General features: G+C 39.4%; 1 protein-coding gene and 1 long non-coding RNA gene across 2 annotated transcripts; both read right to left on the bottom strand.

Moving 5' to 3' along the window:
* Positions 1-1,941: 1,941 nt before the first annotated feature.
* LOC126707580 (uncharacterized) lies at positions 1,942-3,059 on the bottom strand. Its single transcript, XR_007648989.1, has 2 exons — positions 2,525-3,059; positions 1,942-2,428 (listed from the first exon to the last, which is right to left on the bottom strand). It is a non-coding gene; the product is annotated as an uncharacterized LOC126707580 (long non-coding RNA).
* A 15,150-nt stretch (positions 3,060-18,209) lies between these two features.
* Positions 18,210-24,173, bottom strand: LOC126707572 (probable amidase At4g34880). The gene is made up of 5 exons (XM_050407292.1): positions 23,504-24,173; positions 22,184-22,395; positions 19,516-19,755; positions 19,022-19,214; positions 18,210-18,713 (listed from the first exon to the last, which is right to left on the bottom strand). The coding sequence occupies exons 1-5, from the start codon at positions 24,059-24,061 to the stop codon at positions 18,357-18,359; spliced, it is 1,560 nt and encodes a 519-aa protein (XP_050263249.1). The 5' UTR covers positions 24,062-24,173; the 3' UTR covers positions 18,210-18,356.
* Positions 24,174-26,807: the final 2,634 nt, after the last annotated feature.

Here is a 26,807-nt window from a genome sequence, read left to right as displayed (position 1 = left end):
GTGGATGAGCCTGGGAAATACCTTGGCATCATATTTAAGCTTAGAGGTAGAAGAATTAATGGCTTTCAAGACATTGTTGAGAAGGTAGCTCAAAAAAACTGTAGGGTTGGAAAGTAAAGTTGATCTCTCAAGCTGGGAGATTAACCCTTATAAAATTAGTGTTACAAGCTTTACCTATCCACAATTTTAACTGCTTTAGATTGACTGACACAGTTTGCAAGAAAATTGACTCTTTGGTGAATGCTTTCTATTGGGGACATGATACCAACTCAAAAAGATTGCATTGGATAGGCAAACCCTATGCCAACCTAGGGAAGACGGTGGGCTAGGTAATTGGAAAACAAAGATCATGAATGAGGCAATGATACTCAAACAGGTTTCAGTGGCGGAGCCACATGTATCCTTGGGGGGCCTTCGCCCCTCCAAAATTTTTAATTTTTTTTTACAATTTATGTATATTTTATAAATATTTAAAGGTTATATGAAAAAACATAGGAGTTGGCCCCCCCAAAAGAAAGCATTCATCAAATAATTTAGTAATTTTTCCTAAAAAAGAGAGAGTTTAGAGTTGATATACAATTGCAATAGAATGAAATAGTTAGGTAGTAAGTTTTGTGAGTAAATAGTGGAAGTGTGAAACCCCTAATTTTAGCTCAATTTCAATTCCAATTAATACGTTCAAATCATTCAACATTGATAATATATGCAATTTGGTTGAAATTTCCTATTCTCAAGATTTTATCAAGAAATAAAAAAGCTCATATGATACTTCAATTATAACATTATGATATTGATTTGTCAAACATGGATGAAGTTTTGCAAACAATTTATATATTTTATATTTACACACACACATACACATATATTATGTGGATTTTTAAGGGGAGTGTCTATTTTTTATTTGAGTTTATCTTGACAGAATATATAGTTCGGCCCCCCCCCCCAACTCAAGATTCCTGGCTCTGCCACTGACAGGTTTGGAGAATTGCTCAAAATCCAAACACTAGTGGCACGGAATTTCAAAGCTAAATATTTTCCTAAGTTAGACATTTTTTTTTTTCATGTAAATCTTTAGCTTTTGCATCATGGATATGGAGAAGCATATCTTTGTGATCTAAGAAAATATATATTTCATAACTAATTGTTCTTATATAATTAAAAACTTATGATTCGGTTGAACTAAGACAATTCAAGCATGCATGATAACCTAGCAATAATTTTCATGCTTTCAATAAGTACAATAATGTTTTTCTTATTGTTTAGATGAATTTCTAATAACTTCAAATAGAAATTAGGTTTTAAAGTGAATGGGTTTTTTCTGAAAACTATTTTAACCGCATTATTAATCTAGGTTATCATGCGTGCTATTGTCTTAGTTCAACCAAATCATAAGTTTTTAATTGTATAAGAACTATCAATTATGAAATATATATTTTCTTAGATCACAAGAAGTTCATATCGATATTGGAAAACACCCCGATACCTTGGTATTTACATTATTGACTTAAATCAATTATCATTGTTATTCTTGTTTACAATCACCAAGCAAAATTATTTTTCATCTTCACCAAAATTGTTTTTTTTTTTTTAATTACATTATCTTTGAATATACCTCGCTTCTTGCGGTTCGACCTCAGTACTTCAAGAATTATATTACTACAATCTCTTGCACTTGGGAGTGAGCAAGTAAGAACGCACAAAGAACACGAAGAATGTGAAGAACAAATGATTTCTAACAAGCTCATAGCCAGAGATTTATTGTAATTTCATTTCAATGGTCTTCTATCCATTCTTTAGCCAAATTAAAGTATATTTGGTGTTCGAATCAAAATCACATTACCACAATTCCAATCAACAAAATTTTCAAGGAAATCGAATCAGAGAATCGCTTTTTTGTAATCACATAGAATTGTATCACACATTCATTAACACAAATTCACATTTGTGAAACTATTTTACTTGCTTGATTTATTTTGAACCAGAAATTTAGTCATCCACATCCACAACTCTAGGTGTTGGATCACTTGCCCTATTAATGTGGTTTCAATCTTCCACTTCCTTATACAAAAGTTTATATCCTTGCTTAACATGTAACTTCCAGATTGAGCATAAAGCCATAATAGCTTATCTTTTGCGACGGTAGACTTGCTAAGAGGGATGTCCAGAACCTCCTTTTTTTAATTTTTTTAATCCCTTGGGTAAATTTTTGCAAGAAGAGCTGGCTTCCATGCTCTCTGGTCCTCATCTATGAGGTCAGCAACCTTAACGATGTTGGGTTGTTAGAGAGCTTTGTTGGTTCCACCTATACCCAAAGAGGATGATGAATAGGAATATCTTTCTCATTCCCTATCCTCCATTGTGCTTGACCAGCCACAGATTCTCTGTATTTGAGAATGCTTCTCCATACCCATGATACAGAAGAAGTAGACTTACATGAAAGAAAAAAAATGTCAGACTCAGGAAAATATTTAGCTTTGAAAGTTCTTGCCGTCAGAGTGTTTGGATTTTGAGCAATTCTCCAAACCTGTTTGACTATCATTGCTTCATTCATGATCTTTGTTTTCCAATTACCTAGCCCACCTTCTTCCCTAGGTTGGCACAAGGTTTGCTATCCAATGCAATCTTTTTGAAGTCAGCCCTGCCAAAATTATGGAAATTTTCTTTTATAGGCACTATAATATGAAACAATGATATAGATTATTACATCCATACATGGGTTTAAACTTTAAACTTTAAAGAGAGTGAAGATGAAACTGTGGACCGTAAGTGTGGGCATGCTGTTGCACACATATTGGCTATCGAGTATCGATGCCTAGCACAAGTAGTTGTGTTTCGCCCGCATGCTATAAAAGATTACTTTTTCGTGATTTCACACAACCTTTATTTGGATAATGGTCCAATGGATACCAATGCAGCCTTTCTTTTTACAGCAATAACTAGTCTGGTAACATGCGCGTTGCGCGTGATAATACTTTTAGATGCTCTAATTGATACATATATTTTTTCAATTTCGACTAATTTAATAAATAATAATATAATTCATAATCATATCTTTATTTATTATAGCAATAATTACAAATGTAATATATATAATTTCTGTTGTACCAAGATCAAAATAATACAATTTTTCTCAAGAATTCAAAAGGTAAGTTAGTGAAAATATTAATTTTTTAATAAAAGTCATTTTTAATATTTTGTATATCATCAAAAAGTATATAAAATTTGGATATTATTCTATTAGTTTTAAACAAACTTTCTCAAACCCAATTTTTTCTACCATAAAATCAAAAATACCAAGAAATGTAACTAAAAAAAATTTATAAAACACATCAAAACAACAATTTAAAATAAAAAATAAAGGGAAAAATAAAATATTGTAACCATTTTTACTTTTAAAAAAACCAAATAGTACAATTCCAAAGGGGGAAAAAGTAAAGAATTTTTAAAAAAAGAAGAAGTATTGTGTTAATGCTGTCATAATCTAATCTAACTTCTAATCTCATATGTGAAAAAAAATTAGATAAATAAATCATTTTAAACACAAAATTGATTTTTTTTTTCTTAAAAATCTCAAAGAATACACTAATAAGATAAGGAAGATGAAGAATAACATAAAATATTCATAAACACTTAAAACAATTATTCAAGCATCTAAGAACATCATATAAAAAATACATAACAATTTACTACTAATTTGTTCAACAAAATATTTTTAAATAGTGAAAGGAAATTGCACAAAGACCATCGTCTTCAACTAAACTAATTGTTCTTCATTGGCTCAAAATATAACATATTATAATATGATTTTTTTTCCCCCCCCAAATTAGATCAACAATAAACACCATTCATTAAAAGTATTTAGTGTTGTAAATGAAATGATAAAAAAAAATATTTGCATCAGGGAACACATATCAATTAGTCAATAATAGGACAATGAGGGTACAAACCTCTAGTTGAGAGATCCTCCTATGGGCAGCTACTAGGTTGTATTTTTTCTACCATCAATGATTAAGAAAGACTTGTGAATATTTTTATTCTTTATTGATTTCATTTTTCAGTTATAAAAAATCAAAAGTAGAATTCTAAAAAACATAAATATTCATCAATCTAAGGTAGAAATGCAATAAAAATAATAATAATAAAATCCAACAAAAAATGGAAAAAAAAAAATTTTTGAGAGAGAAAGAGAGAGAGAGGGGACCTTTTTTGTATAGGAAAATGTGCATAGAATAGAAGAGAGTGGCAAAATAATATTTAAATTTAAAAGGTGATAAAAGGTGATAAAAGGGCAAAATAATATTTAAATTTAAAACCACCCAAGAAGAATATATTTAGACAACACTTTTGTTTTGATTTTCCATTGATTTATTATTTATTTATAACATCAAAATTAAAATAGATGAATATGTAAAGTTTAAACCGCTTAAAATGAATTTGTAAAGCTAAAGCCGTATTAAATGAATTTGTAAAGTCAATATATTTATATAATTAATGTGGGGCCCGGCCCAAAAATGATGGGCTATTCCAAACTCAGGCCCGTCCGAGGAGCGTCCTGTCCAAAGAAAAGTCTCATATGAAGCGCTATTCAACCCCAATAGCGCCAAGGAAACCTGTCCGAGGAGTAACTCCTCCTCGGACATCACGAAGCCCAGACGAGGAACTTGCCCCATCCATTTCAGCTCATCTTCCCAACATATAAAATGAATTAAATCCAAAATATCTCACGGAAGGCTACCACTACATTAATTGCGCCCCAACCACCCTCTTGGCCGCATTAATGAGGAAAAGACTCCTGAACAGTACCGCCTTGGCCTCTGCAACTCACAAAGGGTCTAATGAGGGCGTCTGATGGGACAGGTGCTCAAGTTGATGCTTGGATGATTAACAGGTGTAAGGCTGAGATGAAAAGAAGAAGAATATATAATGTAGTGGAGTCCCTCAAAGAAGGGGACGAGAGAACTATATCAGGAACAAAAAGAAATAAAATCAGACTTGAGAAAGATCCATTCTGGTTTTTTCTATTTTCTTTTTGCAAACCATACTGTCCATGCATTAGACCGAACAAGTTCACTGAGGCCAAGTTCTTTGACCCATCCTCTACAAATAATTATTGTGGGTTGCGCTTTGGGCCAGGGCCTAATCAACATAAGTTGGGCCAGGAAAATCGTGTAACCACAATTGGCGCCGTCTGTGGGAAGAGCTAAGGCATCAGCTAGTGCAACGGTCGAGCATGGAAGAACTAGATCCACACCAGGAGGATCCTCACCAAGCTAACTCCCAACGGACACGACCCGCCGAGTCCCAGAGGCAAAATAACCCAACCAACCCAGGCGGTAGGGGGAATCGTGAGGGAAGTGTGCATACTATCCAGACGAGCCAGAGTCACACTCAGACAGGAAGTCATGTGTCTCAGAGGCGAAATAGTCACCAGGCCATGCAGCGAGAGATAGATGACTTGAAAAGGAAGTTACGACGTGTACAGCGAAGACGATCTCCCTCTGACTCAGGCGAGTCTTCTAATGCGGAGGACATGAGTTACAGACGAAGGTCAAGGACCCCCCCAAGTGAGACCTTTTCTTACGAAAAGGAACCACGCCCAGTACGGAAGTATGAGAGCCCATCCAGCAAAGGTTCGGGGAGCGACGCCATGAAGAAGGCGTTGGATCAGGTCTCAAGGTCACCCTTCACGAGTAGAATCGAAGAGGCTAAGCTGCCAAGACGCTTCAACCAACCGGTATTCGCCATCTATACCGGCAGAACCGACCCGGTAGAGCACGTGAGTCAGTTCAACCAAAAAATGGCGATCTATTCGCAAAACGAAGCCCTAATGTGCAAGATCTTCCCATCCAGCTTGGGATCGATGGCAATGAGGTGGTTCAACAGCCTGAAGACAAACTCCGTAGGCTCCTACAAGCAGCTCACTCAAGCTTTTTGCTCCCGTTTTATTACAAACACCAGAGTCCCTCGACCTCTCAGTTCGCTACTGTCCTTGTCCATGCATGAAGGAGAAACTCTGAAAGCATACTCAGATAGGTATTGGGAGGTGTATAACGATTTGGATGACAACCATGATAATGTTGCTATCAGCACGTTCAAAAGCGGCCTCTCTACCTGGCATGGCTTGAGGAAATCCCTCACCGGAAAACCCGTTACTGACGTCCAACAGCTAATGGATAGGATCGACAAGTACAAGAGAGTGGAGGAGGATCAGCTGCAAGGGAAGGGAAAGGAGAAGGTTGTCCCCCTTAAAGCAAATGATTTCAGGACGGAACGTCACAATCCTGGTCAGCCGAGGAGAGATTTTCCGCGACAGGCTGGGCAGAGCAACCCGCAAACAGTGAATGCCATATTCAGAGAGTCGGTACAACAAGTACTGGAGAAAGTAAGGGATGAACCCTATTTCAGATGGCCGGGAAAGATGGCTGGAGACCCTGCCAGACGTAATCAGAACTTGTATTGCCACTATCATCAGGACCACGGGCATACCACTGAGGACTGTAGGAATCTGTGGAATCACCTGGATCAATTGGTCCGAGAAGGAAAGCTACGTCACCTGCTGCACCCATCGAGCGGCCATCCCGACCAAGCAACACAAGAACCTCGAAGGGACGTGTCTTTAAGACCCCCCACCGGGACGATACATGTCATCCTCGCTGCACCGGGAAGAACTGGGCCACCCATCCCCAGGGTATTAGCCGTGGATCGCCTTCCCTCCGAAGGCAGGCAAAGGGAGCCCAAAAAGTTAAAAAAGGGAAGCTCCTTGATACTGGGGTTCTCGGATGAGGATAAGAGAGGAACAATTCAACCTCACGATGACGCCTTGGTGGTCACCTTGCGGATTGGGGGTTTCGATGTGAAAAGGGTATTAGTAGACTCTGGAAGTGCGGTGGAGATAATGTACCCCGACCTATACAAGGGGCTGAATTTGAAGCCGGAAGATTTGACAGCTTATGACTCCCCCCTCCTCAGCTTCGAGGGGAAGCTTGTTACGCCAAAGGGGCAAATCCGACTGCCCGTACAGACTGGGGCGGAAGTGGTGGAGATGAATTTTATCGTGGTCGACGCTTATTCACCCTACACCGCGATAGTTGCAAGGCAATGGATCCACAGCCTAGAGGTCGTGACCTCCACACTTCACCAGAAAGTGAAATACCCATCCAGAGGACGAGTGGAAGAGATCCGAGGAGATCAGGCCGTGGCCAGGAAGTGTGTGGTGGCCGCCATATTACATCGGCCCTTGGTCGAGTCCTCGGCCCCAAAGAGCTTATAGCAACCAGCCTCCTCGGCGAAGCAAGATGAGGGGCTAGCCGAGGAGATAAGGTGTGAAGGTTTAGATAAGGTTGCTGTCAGCAATGACCCGGAGAAGTTCTTTCAGGTTGGCTCTGAATTGCCCTCTCAAGAAAAGGAGGAACTGGTCAGATTTCTCAGAGAAAATGTCGACGTATTCGCTTGGGACGCCTACGATGCCCCTGGAGTTGATGCCAGCCTCATCTGCCACCACCTGAACGTCAACCCCTCTTCCACTCCGAGGAAGCAACCACCCCGACGCCCTTCAAAGGAACACGCTAGCGCCGTAAGAGACGAGGTGGCCAAGTTGAAAAGAGCAGGGGCTATCAAAGAGGTCTTTTATCCCGAATGGTTGGCGAACACAATGGTGGTAAGGAAGAAGACGGGGAAGTGGAGGGTCTGCGTGGACTTCACGGACCTGAACAAGGCGTGCCCCAAGGACCCATTCCCTCTACCCAAAATCGATCGATTGGTGGATGCAACCGTGGGGCACCCCCGAATGAGCTTCCTGGACGCCTTCCAAGGCTATCATCAGATACCCCTTGCGCTAGAGGACCAAGAGAAAACGGCTTTCATGACGCCCATTGAAAATTATCATTATAAGGTGATGCCATTCGGGCTAAAGAACGCGGGCTCAACCTACCAAAGGATGATGACTCGGATGTTCGAGCCACAACTGGGCAAGATCATTGAAGTGTATATAGACGATATGGTTGTGAAGAGTAAAAGGGTGTCCGAGCACGTGAAAGACCTTGGAACAGTCTTCGCTATCTTAAGGGAGCACCGGTTGCGGCTGAACGCCTCCAAATGTTCATTCGGGGTCGGGTCTGGGAAATTCCTAGGGTACATGGTCACCCATAGGGGAATAGAAGTAAGTCCCGACCAAATCAAAGCCATTAACAGTCTACAGACTCCTCGGAACCCGAAGGAGGTGCAGAAGCTCACTGGTATGATTGCGGCATTAAACCGGTTCATATCGCGATCGGCGGATCGATGTCGGCCTTTTTACCTCCTGATAAACAAGTGGAAAGAGTTTAAATGGTCGGAGGATTGCGTTCAGGCTTTCCAACAGCTTAAAGACTACCTGTCCCGACCACCCATCATGTCCAGTCCGGAGGCAGACGAGGTGCTGTTTGCCTACATCGCCGTAGCTCCCCACGCCGTAAGCCTGGTACTGATACGGGATGATAATGGGGTGCAGCGACCGGTGTACTATGTGAGCAAATCACTACATGAGGCCGAGGTGCGATACCTACCCTTAGAAAAGGCAATTCTGGCGATAGTGCATGCAACCCGGAAGCTTCCTCATTACTTTCAGGCGCATACGGTCATCGTTCTGACTCAGCTTTCCCTTCGAGCCGTGCTTCGAAGCGCTGACTACACAGGAAGGATCGCCATGTGGAGTGCTCTTTTGGGGGCTTTTGATACTAAATATATGCCCAGACCCTCCGTCAAAGGACAGGTCCTCGCAGACTTGGTATCGGAGTTTGCTGAGCCCTCTATAGAAACGATGACCGAGAAGAAAGACCTGGGTGGAAAACTGGTTGGCGCAGTTTCAGCCGGGGAGACCATGCATTGGAAGGTCTACGTGGATGGCGCGGCCAACCAGAGAGGATCAGGAGTTGGGATAGTTTTAATATCGCCAGACGGCGCTATCATTGAAAAATCATTAAGACTCGGATTCTCGGCTACGAACAATGAAGCCGAATACGAAGCCTTACTTCAGGGAATGGCAATGGTTCAAAGATTGGGTGGAAGAGTAATAGAAGCCTTCTCGGACTCCAGATTAGTGGTCGGACAAGTGATGGGAGAGCTAGAGGCTCGAGATACTAGGATGCAAGAGTATCTGGGACAAGTCAAATGGCTACAGATGAGTTTTGAATCCTTCAGTCTGACGCACATCTCCAGAAGCGTAAACACTCATGCAGACTCGCTGGCCACTCTTGCCACGTCCTCGGCACGTAATTTGCCACGAATGATCTTAGTGGAAGATCTAGTCAAGGCCGCTCCCATCAGCGGAAACCCGACCCAAGTCCATCAAATTAGACAGAGCCCCAGTTGGATGGACCCCATAAGGAATTTCCTCCAAGACGATATCTTACCGGAAGAAAAACTAGAAGCCGAGAAGATACGTAGAAATGCTCCTCGTTTTTGGCTATCAGAGGACCGCAAACTTTATCGGCGCTCCTACTCTGGACCTTACTTACTCTGCGTACATCCAGAAGAGTCCGAGTCTCTTCTTGAAGAGTTGCATGAGGGAGTATGTGGAAGTCACACCGGAGGAAGATCGCTGGCGCACAGGGCACTCACCCAAGGATACTGGTGGCCGAACATGCAGAGACAGGCCCAGGAATACGCTAAGAAGTGCGATCAGTGCCAAAGATTCGCCCCAAATATCCACCAACCCGGAGGGGTTCTCAACCCACTCTCCAGTCCATGGCCGTTCGCGCAATGGGGTCTTGATATTGTCGGGCCTTTCCCCAAGGCTGCGGGGAACAAGCGATACATAATAGTCGGAACCGATTACTTCACTAAACGGGTGGAGGCTGAACCTTTGGCCAACATCAGGGACGTGGACGCCCAAAAATTCATCTAGAAGAACATTATCACCCGCTTTGGAACTCCGAGAACACTCATTTCCGACAATGGTCTTCAGTTTGACAGCAAGAATTTTAGGGAGTATTGCCATGAGTTTAGGATCAGTAATCGATATTCCACCCCCGCATACCCCCAAGGAAATGGGCAAGTCGAGGCCGTAAACAAGGTCATAGTGAACGGATTGAAGAAAAGACTGGATGAGTCAAAGGGGAGATGGGTAGAAGAACTACCGCACGTCTTGTGGACCTATCGGACAACGCCGCGGCGTTCGACCGGTGAAACCCCCTTCTCAATGACTTATGGGGCTGAGGCTGTGCTTCCGATCGAGAACAATTTCCCCACGTTGAGGTCTAGCTCGTTTACCCCAAGCGATAACGATGAGTTGCTAGGAAGAAGTCTGGACCTAGCCGAGGAAAGAAGGGAAAAGGCCACGATTCACATGGCCTATTATCACCAGAAGCTAAGACAAGGGTATGATGCTAACGTCAAATTGCGGCCTCTGGGTCCAGGTGATCTCGTGATGAGGAAGATTCTTGGCAGCGCAAAGAACCCCTCTTGGGGCAAGTTGGGGCCCAATTGGGAGGGACCATACCGTGTCACATCCGTGGCCGGAATAGGCGCTTACTACCTAGAAGATTTGGATGAAAAAGTTGTACCTCGACCGTGGAATGTAAATAACCTCAGGAGGTATTATTATTAATAAGAATGGCTTAGCATACGTTTTCTTTTATGACTATTTGTCGCTTGCCATTCTACATTACAATTATTTATAAGTTTTAAACAGAACCTAAGTCCTGCATGGCTCCTCGGACCACAGACTTGGGGGAAATTAATACTTAAGCCAATTATTTATAAGTTTTAAACAGAACCTAAGTCCTGCATGGCTCCTCGGACCACAGACTTGGTGGAAATTAATACTTAAGCCAACTATTTATAAGTTTTAAACAAAACCTAAGTCCTGCATGGCTCCTAGGACCACAGACTTTTGGGGAAATTATTACTCATGACAGTTCATAGTTTTAAACAGAACCTAAGTCCTGCATGGCTCCTCGGACCACAGACTTTGGGGAAATTATTACTCATGACAATTCATAGTTTTAAGTAGAACCTAAGTCCTGCCTGGCTCCTCGGACCACAGACTTTTGGGGAGATTATTACTTGTGATAGATTGGGAGATTATTACTTCAAGGAAATCATTTTAATGCGTGCGCTCAGTTTAGTACCATTGCAATCGTCAAATGCGCAGCGCCAAAAACCCATTTTATTTTGACCGATTACCCATATCCACATCGATCGTAAATGTTTAAAGAAGAGTGCTACTAACGCACATCCGTATTAGGCAAAACGAACATTTTATATTAATATTCCGAGTACATTAGAAAGAGAGGTCCTTACAAAAAAGGGAAAAGTAGGATAACTCTCATTTAAAAAAAAAAAAAAAAAAAAAAAAAAAAAAAAAAAAAACTATTTACAGAGACTGAAAGCCTAAAAGGCTAAGCTTGAGCAGGAGGATCTTCTTTCTGCTCGAGCTGAAGAGGAGGAACCTCGATGGTAGAGTCTGCGGCAGGATCCTCCGCCATATCAGACACAAGGACGGCATCAGGCACCGCCAGTTCCTGCTCTGAAGCCACTTGAGCGTCTTCAGGATTCGCACGGATCTCCTGAGGATTGAAGATGCTCTCGGGCAGTCTTAGTTCCGAATCCGCAGGAACTCCTGCAGCGTCGAGAGCATGAGCCCATGAAATGCCGCAGTACTCCCTGCATACCTCGGGAATCTCCTCAGACAACCTGGCCTCCGTCTCTTCAGCCCCGAGCTGGCGAGCAGCATTCTTCTCGGCCTCTGTAACCTCTCGGATCAGCTGGGCCTCCTCCTTTACCTGCCTCAGCTCATCCTCTACTTTTTGCAGGGCAATCTTGAGATCCTGCATTGCCTGCCTCTCGGTGATGAGGTTAAGCTACGTCGTGTACAGCTCTTTGCGCTGGTCCTCCGCCTGGGTCTCAGCACTCTTTAAACCAGCATCTGCACTTTTGCGCCGGTTCTCCGACACCTTGAAGTCGTCCGTGAGTTTAAGGTGCTCGTGCTTGAGGGACCCCAAGGCTTTCTCCATCTCTGCCCGAGCCTGGGTCTCAGCCTCAACCCGACTACGGCTATCGTGGCAAAACTCATCAGCCACGAACACCTGTTGGGTAATCTGTGAACGAAACAAGAGTGTTAAAGAAATCTAGCAGGGATAGGTAAATTAATAAAACAGTAAAAGGATTACTTACCAACGCGAGATCCCTTTTTAGGGATAGGAAGAGCTCGTGCTGAGAGAACCGCCTATAAGCCTCCATGTCCCGAGGAAGGAGTAGGGGTTGCTCTAAGGCGTCAGCCACGTACCCTGCTCGGCCTCGGTTATACTCTCGGACCGAAGCATTGTAGGAGATGGCAACCCCATCCAGCTCCAGCTTGGGGTTCCACGAGGGGAGGCGCGCACGTCAGCAAGGTTCTCCTCATCCCGGCTCTCCGAGGAGTTACCCCTTCTGCTCCTTGGCGCCCGCGTAGTCTTTTGATGCTTGGTCGGCTGGGCAGTCACCTCACCTTCCTCAGGAGTGTCAACCGGCCTCTTCTTCTTCAGGTCCGGATTAACCTTAAGGCCAGGGTCCGAGATGCCCTGGGGGACCACAGGGGGAAGGGTTTTGACCTTTGATGGACTTGGTCCCTTCGATGACTGAACCTTTGATGACTGACCTTTCCCTCGGGAGGACATCAGCTCCTTTAGAGTTTTTCCCTTTCCTGCCATGGGCTCTATCTCTTCGTCTGAAGTATCGTCCGAGCAGATAACGATTGGGGGAATACCAACTGCGGAATGTTGGTCCTGCTCTGCTTCGGGATTAGAAAGCTCCACCAAGGGGTTTTGCTGAATTTCCTCCTCGAAGTAAAACTTATCTATCTCTTCCTCAAGGGAAAGACGAGATGATTCAGCCTCTTCTTCAACCAAAACAGCAGCACCGGGCTCGTTTACCGGAGGTAACTACTCTGCTAAGTAGGGATTTCTGACACCTGGCAACACAACTGGTGGCAAATCGTGGTCAGCTAGGAATCCGTCCTGGGACACGTCAATTCTAGCCAGCCTCGGACTGCCAGCCCTTATAGCGTGACCGACTGCCTGAAAAGCGCTGCTCAGAGGTTGGTAACCCAGAACCAGATGGGCCGCACGCAACTGTCCGTCCTGGGCGACATAAATCTCCGACCTGAGAAGATAGTTCAGCGCTGGCACGTTCACAAGGCTTATCCGAGGAGCAACGTGACTTTTGTCTGCAAACAAACCAAGAAAAGTGAGGTTAGACCATGAAATTTTCCAATTAAAAAGAAAGCAAGAAAAATAACCCCTCAACACTAAATCCTTTCCCCAAAAAGGATCAATCCTAAAAGCGCCGCACCTGGGTTTCCTGCCCGAGTTGGACAATGAATACCGTCGAACCACTCCCCAGAAGCAATGAGGAAGTCATTCTTCACGGTCTTATTGGAAACTGGAAGACAAGAGATCAACCTAACGTCCTCGTTCCGGGATTTAAGATAATACCCATCATCCCCGAGGCGGTGACATTCGTACAGATAAGCCACATCGTGCCAAGTAAGGCCTAGATTCATCCGCTCGTTTAAGACATCTACACAGCCTAGTATCTTGAACATATTCGGGGCACACTGATACGGCGTCAACCTATGGTTGAACAGGTATTCCCTCGTGATCCTACGCATGGGAAGTGTCATCCCTTCCTCTATGAAAGAAATCATGGGGATAACGACTTCTCCCACAACTCTATCTGTCAATACTCCTTCCAGAGGACAGTACCGCAGCCTAACCCCAGGGGGAATGTGATATTTAGCCCTAAAGGCCTCCATAGCGGCTGGAGTTTTTACTAATTTTTCGAATCTACCCATCTGAACTGAAAGGGGGAAATGAAAGTAGAGACCACGAAGAAAAGTAAAGTCCGATGAGGGAATTGAAACGGAGAGAAAAGCGAAATGTACTGGTACCTTCACAAAACGCTCAAGGGGACGCCTGGAAATCTCTCTTGGACGAAACGCTTCACAAAAACGGCTACGGCGGCGTAACGGACGCAAGTGTTCGTATATCTCTGGGATTCGATGGAGTTCTCTGGAGTCTTTTGAGGTTTGTGAAATGCAGATGAAAGAAGGAACTGAACCCCTCTGACGTCTTATATAGCCGGGAGGAGAGAGAAAAGATCATCCCTGCCTAAAAATACGGGAAAAAACGATGGCCGTTTGATCCACGCCAAGCCGTTGGATGAAGGGAACATAACGCCTCCAGAAGTTAATGGCCACGCCTCGTAAATTGTAGCGCGTCAAAAGTAACGGTCCGCACGCGCGCCCCACGATCTCCTTATTTCCCTCCATTCACAAACATCAAAACCCCGCTTTTCCCCTCGGAGGGAGGTAAAAACCGGAGTTTTGAGGGGCTATTGTGGGGCCCGGCCCAAAAATGATGGGCTATTCCAAACTCAGGCCCGTCCGAGGAGCGTCCTGTCCAAAGAAAAGCCTCATATGAAGCGCTATTCAAGCCCAATAGTGCCAAGGAAACCTGTCCGAGGAGTAACTCCTCCTCGGACATCACGAAGCCCAGACGAGGAACTTGCCCCATCCATTTCAGCTCATCTTCCCAACATATAAAATGAATTAAATCCAAAATATCTCACGGAAGGCTACCACCACATTAATTGCGCCCCAACCACCCTCTTGGCCGCATTAATGAGGAAAAGACTCCTGAACAGTACCGCCTTGGCCTCTGCAACTCACAAAGGGTCTGATGAGGGCGTCTGATAGGACAGGTGCTCAAGTGGATGCTTGGATGATTAACAGGTGTAAGGCTGAGATGAAAAGAAGAAGAATATATAATGTAGTGGAGTCCCTCAAAGAAGGGGACGAGAGAACTGTATCAGGAACAAAAAGAAATAAAATCAGACTTGAGAAAGATCCATTCTGGTGTTTTCTATTTTCTTTTTGCAAACCATACTGTCCATGCATTAGACCGAACAAGTTCACTGAGGCCAAGTTCTTTGACCCATCCTCTACAAATAATTATTGTGGGTTGCGCTTTGGGCCAGGGCCTAATCAACATAAGTTGGGCCAGGAAAATCGTGTAACCACAATTAATATTGTAAAAGTTAAATTTAAAAAATAAATATAAGAAAAACTAATGAGGTGGTGAATGAGGTAGCTCAACAGGAGTGTAGCAACAATAAATGCTACGCTCCAACAAAGCTTCTATACTTTTGAATCTTCTTTGATGCTGCTTGTAGCATGGATGCCTTGGTTTGTCGGTGTCTTCCAAGATATCCTCCAAGTTATCTTAGTGTGTTAAAATGCCTTAGGAAGGCTTCTATTTATAGGAGTTTGGGGGTGGGTGAGTGACATGTGGTGGAGTCTGATTGATGACACATGTTACAGCCAAATTGGAAGAGCTTTAAAACTTTGTAATTGACCGTATTCTATGAATTTGGTAGTATGATGTGTCAATCTGTAATAGATCGAGAATTTTCCCTCTTTAAATTGGAATACAGTGGAAAACCCAACTTCCATTAAAAATCATCTCACTCACATGGAAAATCCTTCAAAGAGGGATACCTGTAAAAGAGGAGTTGAATAGGAGGGAATTCAACGTGACACTACTTGTGTAATGTGCAATAATGGGGAACAACTGATCACATCAAAGGAAGCCCACTGCAACACTGGGTTGGGAGAACTCTCACTGCTTCTGTCAATAGACAGTCTGATCAGAGCAGAATTATCGAGCTCATGATGGTTACACTCTGGGTGATTCGGAACCAGAGAAACAAAATGATTCATGAGCAACAACATGTGGACACAACAACTTCATTACTACAAGTCGATCTTTGTTGAACAGGTATAACTCAGCTTATGAGCAGAGTAGGGAAGAATACCTCCAGCAATCTAAGTCAGCATGTTGATCGAAGAGTAACGAGTGGATGGCAACTAATGCTAAAAGTTGAACGAACAAAAGTAAAGAAAGGTAAATGGTGCAGTATGGGGTACGAAGTAATTGACACAAAGGGAAGGAAAGTTTTCAGCGGGAGCAGAAGCTTCAGAGGCACTGATAAGAGAATAGCAAGGTTATGGCTGTTAGAGAAGCTCTCTCAAAGGCTAAGGATGCTGGGTTCATCCAAGTCATTTTACTAACATCAAGCACGACCTTCGCTGCAAAACCAAAAAAAACTGGCCTCGGAGAGTTTCACCAATTCTGGAAGACATCATGGAAATAGGAGGACCTGAACTAGTCCAGAATGCTCTGTGATACTCGGCTAAGATGTTTGAAAACGCATGACCAAAAAGTAACTTGGCCTGAAGATGATAGAGAACGCATGATCAAAAAGAAATCTAATAGAGAAGATTAACTATTAATGTGTTCCATAATAATCGCAAAGAAGGTTGAGGACACACAATCATAAGGAAAGACAATGATCAAGGAAGATAGAAAGATGCTCGTGCCCATTGCATGCAGTTGAAATCGCTAAGCATATTTCAGAAAAATGCATATGAGGTTTTTATAGACAATTAGGATGAGCTTGCAAAGTAGCAAACAACAATGGAGACAGATAACCTTTATGCTCGCCATTGTAGGGATCAGATTAGGAAGAACATACAGAGTGAAAGAGAAAGAGGCAAAGACTTAACTTGGATGTCTACATCTATAGCAAAAATCCCTTGATGGTTAACAACTTTCCTATTAAGCTCTGTGTATTACAATAAATTCATAAAAGGGTATTATAGCAGTCTAAATCTTAGACCAATTACAAACACATGCTTACACAATATTTGCACTAAAGTAGGACTACGATTACATTGTTTGTGCACCAAATAAGATTGAAATTACTTTGTTTACACTCCAAATAAATCAAATACAATGAACCTAACTAGAGTTATAGAATAGACATAGGACTTGACAAGGCATCTCTAATAATTAACATGCAAGGCTAAGAAGATATTAGAAAAGTGAAACTACTAAACTTGTAAATGTTATTTGACCATCTAACATTGCAATTCCAAAATATTTTGGACATGGATTGAAATTCTTATGATATGTGCATGGTAAGGAAGTAGAAAATATGCCAAAAATCTTGTAGCTTAACTGACACTTCTTGATGTTTCCAACAAAAATGTCAAAGATTCAAATCTCCCCTCCCCCAACTATTGCTTTATATATATATATATATATATATATATAGAGGAAGTAGAGCATGTACACACTAGTCATGTTAGGCAACTTATATCTACCCTCCTAGAACCTTATTTTATCCAATTTGACTGCTAGAGCAGGAATTTTTTATATTGTTTGCAGCTATAACTTTTGATCAAATCTAGTGGGTAAGAAACCAAATGGTGCATTTCGAGAAATCTTTTGACAGGATGGAGCTTTTAAGGAAAATTTGCACGCAAGTAGAGATGCATTTGAAGTTATGGTGCCCTGAGAGTATGCATATAAGGTAAACAGAACAGCTGCGATGGCTTAAACTGTAAAAACACAAAACAAAGGTAAATTGTTACTAGGAATTGAAATATCAAAATACCTAAATGTGCATAAAAGTAGATACAAATGAGATGCAACAATTAAATAAACAATAACAAAAATAACCATTAGTAGAAAAAAGAAATTGGTTGAAACAATAAATAAATCCACCAAAAGAGAAGCAGAATTGGGGAAAGAGAGAGAGTACTGACTTCTTCTTCTTCTTCTTCTTCTTCTTCTTCTTTCTTTTTTTTTTTCTTTTTTTTTTCTTTTTGTGTGTGTGTGTGTGTGTCATGGACAACTTTGTAGGAATAAGGGAGAGAGGTGGAGATGAAGGAAGATTAAATTTATAAAAAAAATAGATGGAAGAGGAAGAGTGGAAGTAGATGAAAGGTTGAACAAAGTAAAACTATAGAATTTAAGAAAATATAAAGGAAAAAAAAGTTTTTAATCTATAAAGGGAGTCGAATAAAAATTGCAAAAAACAAAAAATAAGAAAGGATGCTAAAGATGTGGTGCAAAAAGAATTTTATAAAAGAAACAGGAGTAGGGATGAGAAAACAGGTAAGCTCAGTGGTGAATATTTGGTGCCCATGGATGTCATGGTCAACTCGTAGAGAATTTAGAATCGTGCCGTTGATGTTGATGGTATACGATGGGGACACTTGGATAATTTCAACATTTAGGTACGTAAATTGAAATTGAGTTAAATATAGAAGGTATAAATTGTACTTCTGTAAAAAAAAAAACGTAAGTGAAGGTTTTTTTTTTTTTTTTGGAGAAAAAAATCGTAAGTGAAGTTAAGGCTACTTTTATTTTTATTTTTATTTTTGCAGAATATATATTGCTACTAGCTTCAACGCAAATCTTGCTTCATGATAATTAGATATTAATACAAGTCATATAAATTAGAATAGAGGTTGTGGTGATGCAATAGAGCCTTTAAAATTTAAATTTAGGAGGCTTCCTGATCTTTGTTGCTTGCTCAAATCCATAGGCGATCTCAATCAGCTTTGGCTCCGATCCCTTTAGTCCTCCAAAGCTTAAGCCAAATGGTACCCCATCAGAGTCATATCCTGCAGGGACAATTACTCCAGGGAAACCCCCAATTGCAAGGATAGATGAAACACTACTGCCAGGAGTCACTAATGCATCTAGCTTATTCTTTGTCATCAACTTCACAAAACCTTCTCTAGTCAGTTTTGCTAAATTTGCCAACGCAGCCTTCTCTGAATTTCCAATTCCATTTGTTGCTTCAGATTCTACAAACTGGTCTTGTCCATATTCTTCTAACATCTCCTGTATTGGCACTCATGGAATATTCTATAATTGGTCATCATTGACTTTAATTTTTAGTAACAATAGGTTTATGACATAAAATTTTCACAACTTTTTTTATATGTGGCCTACTGTGATTGCGTATGATAAAAGTAAAGTCAGTACTTAGTGGTAGGTTTATGTAAAAGTGACGTTGCTCAAATCACAACCACTTTAACAAGTTGTGAAAAAAAATATTTATGTCCTTTGCGTTGCTCAATTATTTGTGCCAATCTTATGTATGAATGCAGGGCATTACATAAATCAAAAGAACCTTTTATTGTACTCACCAATTTTGAGTTTTTCTTGTTGAAGGCAATCAAATCGGCTAAGGAACGGACTGGGGAAGCCACTAATTCCTTTAGGTATGCATTAATGTAAGTTTTAAACTCTGCCGCCAGTGCAGTTCCTTCATCGCTTGACCTATAGATTTCGACCATATTGGCTAGTTTCAGATTGTCTACCAAAATTGTGCCTTGCTTCCTGAATATGCATGAAGTATATGTATCGATTTTTTAAAGGGTTATACTATAGTTATAACAAATTTAATAAAAAAAATCTTTACAAATTGATGCATCAATTTTTAAACAAGAAATTTTAAAAAGAAAAAGTGTTCCAGAAATTTACTTCTTATGTTTTTGATGTAGCACAAATCAAATTCATTATCACATCAGTTAAAAAACCTTTTGCAGTAAAATTTGTAAACCTTTTGCAGTAAAATTTGTAGCAACTTTAGTATTTTTTTTCAGCATTTAAAGTAATACATGAGATCACGTTTTGTTACCTTAGTGTTTTAAGATGTTGCTCAACAGTTCGAGTGGCAATAGTATCATTCCCAAAATTGTAGAATGGATCCCTCACTATCCCCACTCTCTTTGCTTGGAGCCCATCAGCCTTAAGAAATTGTGCATAGCCACCTTTTGGAATGTATTGTGATATTTCAATTGTTGCATTGTCATAGTGATCAATGCCTACAATGGCATCGAGAACATAAACGGCATCTGCTACTGTTCTACAAATGGGCCTGTTCCATCCAAATAAAGCTACGATCAGTTTAATGATGCTTGTTGACAAAAGTTGTGTTTATATTAGACGAAATAAAACATCACTCTGGTATTAGGTTAGAAATTGTATGACATAGTTATGATATCATGATAAAGTATATAAGGAAATATAAAAAAGAAAATAAAGGAGATGGACCAAGTAGGACTGCATTAAATGAAGCACGTATGACAAGTTGAAACAAGGTGATATGCTCATGATGATTGAGGCTTGAATGGTGCAAATCATACATGTGGAGGCCACTGATCAGATGTATGGTTTGCAAAACACTACATGAACAAGATAGAGACGTGTGACTAGAAAGAAGGCCTATAAAGACTACTGAACAAAGGTGTGGTCCAAATAACACGTCTTGAAGATGATAAAGATGCATGACTAGAAGGAAAATCAATAGAAAAGGATACCAATCAACATGGTCTCTGAAACTCGACTAAGATGGTTGAGAATGCGTTGCTATGAAGCAAGCTTGTCTGAATGAACCTGGATTGGTGTGTGCAAGGTTGCGAGGATTGCATGGACTCTACAAGGATATTGGTAAGTGAAGGATGATAATGTTTACCGTGCTAAGATAATGCTTGTCATGTTGTTCATTTAATTACTTCGATAGGAGTGGTTAGTTGATCAGTTGTTGACTACTTACTTCAATAAGGATTGCTTAGATGTAAGGTTTATCAGATAGGATAGGTTTGCTGAGTATCCTGTTGTAATCTTCAATATTTATTTTGAATTTTCTCAAGCATTGTATTTTGTATTTAAGCAAGGAATGATATAAAGAAAGCAAGAAGAATTAAACCCAAATCTCTCTCTGTCTCACGTACTAGTAGGCTAGTCGCCTTGAACTTGACTAATTTTTTTTTTTTGAGTCACAACACATGATCAAAGAGAGAGCCAACAAAAGATGTACCTGCCCCTTGAATATGGTTGAAATCCAAGATTGTCTTGCCATGAAATATTGTGTTTAAGAATGATGCGTATGAGGTTGTTAGGGAATAAATTAGGACGAGCTTGCAATGTGATAACAATAGTGGTGATAGAGAACCTTGATTCTGTCCATTATAAGGAATAAATTTGGAAGAATTTGCAATGTGAAAAAATAAAAGAGATAGAATTAACATGGAAGCCTACATTTGTAGCAGAAAGCTTTGATGGCTAAGCTTTGTGCATTACAATAAATCCATTGAAGGGTATTATAGCAGTCTAAATCTTAAACTAACTATAAACTAAGGTAGGTTTTTTACAATATTTTTCACTACGAGTAGGATTAAGATTACGTGGTTTGTGCACCGCATAAGATTGGGATTATTTTGTTTGTACTCCAAGTAAATTAGATACAATGAACCTAGACTGAGTTATATAACAGGCTCAGAACTTGACTAGGCATCTCCAACAGTTAAAATGGCAAGGCTTAGAAGATATCATAAAATTGAAATTACGAAACATGTAACTGTCATTTGACCATTTTACATTGCAACTCAAAAACTTTTGGACATGGATTGAAATTATTATGATCTGTACATGGTAACAAAGTAGAGAATATACAAGCTAATGATGTTGGGCAACTTATATCTGCCCTCCTAGAACCTAATTTTATCCAATTTGGGGACTGTGAGAGCAGAAACCTTTTTGTTTTGTTTGCAGCTATAGCTTTTGACCAAATCTGGTGGGCAAGAAACCAAATGGTGCACCTGGAGAAATCTTTTGACAGCATGGAGGTTTTAAGGAAAATTTGTAAGGAAGTAGAGATGCATTAGTCAAGTTAAACAAAACAGGTGCAGTGGTTTAAACTGAAAGAACATGAAATAAAGGTAAATAGTGATGTAGGGATGGTCAAGAACTGCTCCTTTGTAGTAGTGATTGCCAGAGGTAGGGCAGGGAAGCTCAGAGAGGTGGCAACCTTTAAAACCACTACCACGGATATTTAATTATAGCAATAGCTGAGGTTGTAGGTGGTCTAAGAATTTTGCCAAAGCTCTAAACTATTCTCAAGTTGTAGTATAAGGGGATTGTTTATCATGTGTAGAAACCATTAACTGTCCAAAGCAACCCTCCCATTGGGAAATTGAGTTTGATATTGTGACTAGCTAATTTTTATTTTTAAAAAATAATTCATAGTTGGGGATAGGGGATTTTAACCCTGGAGTTTACACTAGGAGGTGTTAGTTGAAGAACAAGACTATTCGCCGAGCTACAAGAGCTTTGTAGATAAAGTTTTTGTAAGTTATAATTTTGTATGGGTCCACAAGGATGCTAACAGAGCTACTCATGTGCATTCTTTTGTGGGCTAGGATCAATTAGATTTTGGAGGTGTAAAGAATGAGTGCTGTTAGTCTCTTATGTTACAAGTAAAATTTTGTCTGTTCAAGGGAAAAAAAAAGAGGGAGAAAACCTACCCCACGGTATCTTGTCTTGGTGAGATTGGTATGACTCCAGCTCGACTAGTGAGACCAACAGTTGGTTTGATGCCTACTACCAAGTTATTACTGGATGGACATAAGATAGAGCCATCAGTCTCGGTCCCTAGTGACACTGCTGCCATATTTGCTGCTACTGATATTGCTGGTCCACTACTTGACCCACAAGGATCTCCCATTGTATAAGGACTCTGCACAACATAGCAAAACAGTCTAAAGGAACTTAAGGCCAGTTTTTTTTTTTTTTTTTTCCTTTCCTCTTATAGAATGATCAAGTAAAATTTGGTACTATACTTAAAATTAACTAGATATAACAAAATTGACATAAAAGGAAAAAAGGGCATTTGCAACAGTTGGGTAGGCCCAATTTCAGGAACTAATTAAATAAATTTCGTATATATCCCACACCCATATTGTGTCAAGTTTGTGCGTGTGCTTCTTACTGGGATAGACTCAAGGACAAAGTTGAGGGACTGCACAGACTTACTGACTCGATATTTGGACAAAAGGCCCAATCCACATATGCCAAAGCACAACCCAATGTTCAGCCCATGAGAATATAAACTCATATATTATCTCCTCGTTCCTTTCCTACGTGGGACTCTTAAGGATTTTCACCACTTGAATTCAATGTTTAAGTGGACACATTAAGAGTCAGTTTCTTATTCACTCCATACTATTTTTCTAACAAAAAATGCCTAAATGTTTTTTTAAAAAGTGAATGTATGTACTGAGTATCAGATCAGAGTATAAGATCAAGTTTATCTAGACAGCAAGATCAAACTTACCTTTAGAATAGATTCATCCAACATAAATGTATTTTCCAACTATAAATATACTACAACTCCTCTCTCAATATCATGAGAGTTAGCCCTTTCATTCAGCCTGTATCGTGTCTGACATTTAATCAAACACCTGACATGCTTAACACTGTGCACTGAGACAAGAAATAGAAGAAGAAAAGGGATTATCTGTTCGGAGATGTATCAAATGGTTATTTTTTATTCATGCATTGAAGTGAAGTCGCAAAAATAAAAACTTGCAAGTTGCAATGTTAGTCTCTCCTGCTCAATTTCTCTTCCAACATCAATCTCATTTACTTGACCATATCCATATATGATTTCTTTAAAAGTACGTCTTAAATTAGTCAAATAGAATTGTAGCTAAGTGACCCAATATGTAAAATCGAACTCAACAACAACAGCTCTGATATAACTAGAAAATATGAATTTGTCCCAAAAGTATAAACTGTTAGAAAATGATGAATTCAATAGTTTTAAGTAATATTCTAACACTCACCTTGCCTTGGCCACCTCTGGCGCTCCAGCCACTGGGTGCTCCATTGGACCTATAATTGGACCACTCGCTCAAAGTGGCCTTCCCCAATATGATAGCCCCAGCTTTTCTCAACTTGGTTACCACACCAGCATCACGTGGCACAACTGAGCCAAGCAGTGCGTATGAGCCAGCCGTGGAGTTCAGCTTATCCTTGGTTGCAATATTATCTTTGAGCAGAATGGGAATACCGTGCAATGGAGAGAGTGACCCAGGTGCTTTGGAGTTGCGCTCATGGTCAGCCTTATCAGCTTGGTACAGTGCATCTGGGTTCACTTCTAGGACACCCTTAAGAACTGGGTTGAGTCTGCTTATTTGTTTAAGGTAAAGCTCAACGAGTTTCCTGGAGCTGAGTTGGTTTTGCTTGAAAGCTAGCTGGATATCATGTACTGTGGCTTCTTTGATTGATGAGATGCCATGGGCGGCCTTGATGGCTTGGGCAGTGGATGATGTTGTGGCTAGAAGAATCAGGAGCAGTGATGAGAAGACAGTAAAGCTCGGTGGTGAATATTGGGTAGCCATGGAAGTCTCAACTCTCAAGTCATGGTCAAGACTCAAGTCGCTGAGAATATTCTCTATATCCGTGCAGCGTGCTTCTTTTTTAAAGAGCGAAGCTTGGATCCACTAAAGTCACAGAACATTTGATGGATAAAGGAAAACGTGATTAATTTTGCACGTTTCTCCGTATTGAGTCTCCAATATAAGTATATAATACTAGACTCAACCTTGTCGAGTGCCTCGTTTTTTAATTGGCCTTTTTTTGTACACGAAGTATTTATAAGAGAGAGGAAAAGTTTAAGTTATAGGTTAGTAACATATTATAACTATTTAAAAAAAATATTAATTTCTTTTTAAAAGTAGTTTGAACCAAAGATTTGGGCGATGAACTATTATATTGGCTAGGTTATGCAAAACATTTATATATATATATATATATATATATATCTATCAGATTTTACTCTAGTGCTAAATTTGTTAAAAAAATTATTCTTTTTTATTCTCTCTTGTTTCTCGGGTTTTGTGATTAGTTGATAAAATTTGTTGAGGAAAAAAAAAATTAATATGATGTATGATGTAGAGTTGTTGTAAAACTGGTATTGTAAAATGGACTTTTGATGAGATAAAATGGCCTTTTAGTATTGTAAAATGAATAAAGTAGTTGCTTTTAAAAAGACCTCAGACTTTTTTTTAAATGACCATGGACATTTTTTTTTTTCACCACGAAAAGAAAAAACACAAATCGAATTCATGATTTCAAAAATGGGTTGTCAAGTCTATTACCCTGACTTGATCTTTTAAGGGTTAAATTAGGTTGATCTTGGTATGACCCGTATCTGTTTTGATAAAAAATATAAAATAAAAAGAAACTTAATTATATTGTTTTGTCCTCCTTTCAATGCCCAGGAGCAAAAATTAAAAAAACTAAGAAACTAAAAAATTGCTGTTAAAAAATACATAAAATCCTAAGTTTACATATTCCAAGTTAAACAATACACAGGGCCGGCTGTAGCTATAGGCTACTTAGGCAGTGGCCTAAGGCCCCCACTGATAAAGAAGCCTCCAAATAGTAATAATATATTATATAATATCCCATCAAAAAATTGTATAGTTTGAAAAAAAATTATCTTAATCTTGAATATTTTCTCACACATGAAACTTATTCCGATATTGATGGCTTAGATTTATTTTCAGAACTAAAAGTTTTAGAAGAAGTTTTGCAAATAAATGAAAACTCTCCAATTAATGTACTGAATTATATAAAGAGGTTAAAATCTTTTCCAAATGCATGTATTGCTTTCAGAATGTTACTAACTATACCTGTTACAGTTGCTTCCGCATAAATAAGTTTTTCAAAATTAAAATTAATAAAATCCTATTTAAGATCAACTATGTATGATGGGTCTGGTTTCTAAAAAAAAAAAAAAAAAAAAAAAAAAAAAAAAAAAAAAAAAAAGATCAACTATGTCACAAGAAAGATTAAGTGGATTAGCCATATTACCAATTGAAAAAGAAATGTTAACGGAACTTGAATGCAAAAATTTAATTAGTAATTTTGCCTCTCAAAAAGCAAGAAAAATAAATTTTAATTAAAAAAAATATATGAATTTATAATTAAATATAATAAAATGCCCTATTTAAAGATTTTGCCTGGTCCCAAATTCATTGAGCCGGCCTGACAATACATGAATACTTATGGACTGTAAAGTATAGTTTACTAATCTTATATCACCACAAAAGAACAGAAAAACAAAAGCTAGTATTAGTTTTAGGTAGAACTCTATGAGTTGCCTTAGTTGAGTTGGTTTTGATTAAAAGTAAGTTGTATGTCATATACGCTTGCTTTTTCGATTGAGAACTCCATATCCTGTGACAGTATTGTGCGACCCATATGATAATATAGGTAGAAGAATAAGCAGTGATGGGAAGAGAGGAAGCATTGGCATAATTGAGAATTGACTAAAGTTTCTTTTTTTTCTTTTTTTTTTAAGAAAAAGAAAAAGAAAAGGAGATGCTTTAAGCCTTTGAGTAAATGATTATGCTATTTGGTGGGGAATGGGTCTATGGGGCAGATAATAGATGTGTTTTAAATAAAGCCCTAATAAGGTGGCTTAGTACGGCCCAGTGATGGCAGCAAAATTTTCAATCGCCATTTCAATTGTAAAATTTATTAGTAAATAATTAAATGATTTAATTTAATTATTTATTCAAATCTATTAGTGCATGAAGTCATTTAAGCATTTTTTAAATTAATATTAATCAAACAATGAGGTTTTTTAAATAATGCATCTTATGAATGTTTAATTTAAAATTTTAATAGTAAAAAGAATATTTAAACGCTATCATTTACTAACTAAAAAATTTACAATATGAAATGATTGGTTAATTTCACATCAATAGCTTAATAAAATAATTTGTAATTATTTTTTAGTGATATTGTAGTTAGTATAAATTTTACTATATATAAGTCTTACAAAACTATATAATAACTAAAAACTGAAATATAGTATTTATTGTTTCTAGTTGTTATACTCATTTTGAGCCATATCAATCAATATAATATTTTGGCCAATTTCAGTCCATTTAGTCCACTTTAGTCTGTATGGTCCACTATGGATCACGTCGGTCCATTCATTCCATTTTAGTCCATGTTAATTTTGAACTAATTGAGCCTTAAATTAATTCTTTTTGTAGGCCACCCATTTAGTTTTGTGCTCAATTTTTTTTTTCCTCGTTTCTTAATTAGCAGTTTGAAAAGTATAGAATTGAA

This window comes from Quercus robur, chromosome 11 (assembly GCF_932294415.1).
Source record: "Quercus robur chromosome 11, dhQueRobu3.1, whole genome shotgun sequence".
Classification (NCBI taxonomy): domain Eukaryota; kingdom Viridiplantae; phylum Streptophyta; class Magnoliopsida; order Fagales; family Fagaceae; genus Quercus; species Quercus robur.
This window is presented reverse-complemented; position numbering and strand designations above follow the sequence as displayed.

What these genes read in the sequence shown, in the direction of transcription:
- LOC126707572 (XM_050407292.1), bottom strand. Translation starts at nt 24,061, where the DNA reads ATGGCTACCCAATATTCACCACCGAGCTTTACTGTCTTCTCATCACTG. An exon ending in CCAGAGGTGGCCAAGGCAAG is followed by an intron (nt 22,396 to 23,503) that starts GTGAGTGTTAGA and finishes TATGTTGTGCAG; the next exon opens with AGTCCTTATACAATGGGAGA. An exon ending in ACAAGAAAAACTCAAAATTG is followed by an intron (nt 18,714 to 19,021) that starts GTGAGTACAATA and finishes GTGCCAATACAG; the next exon opens with GAGATGTTAGAAGAATATGG.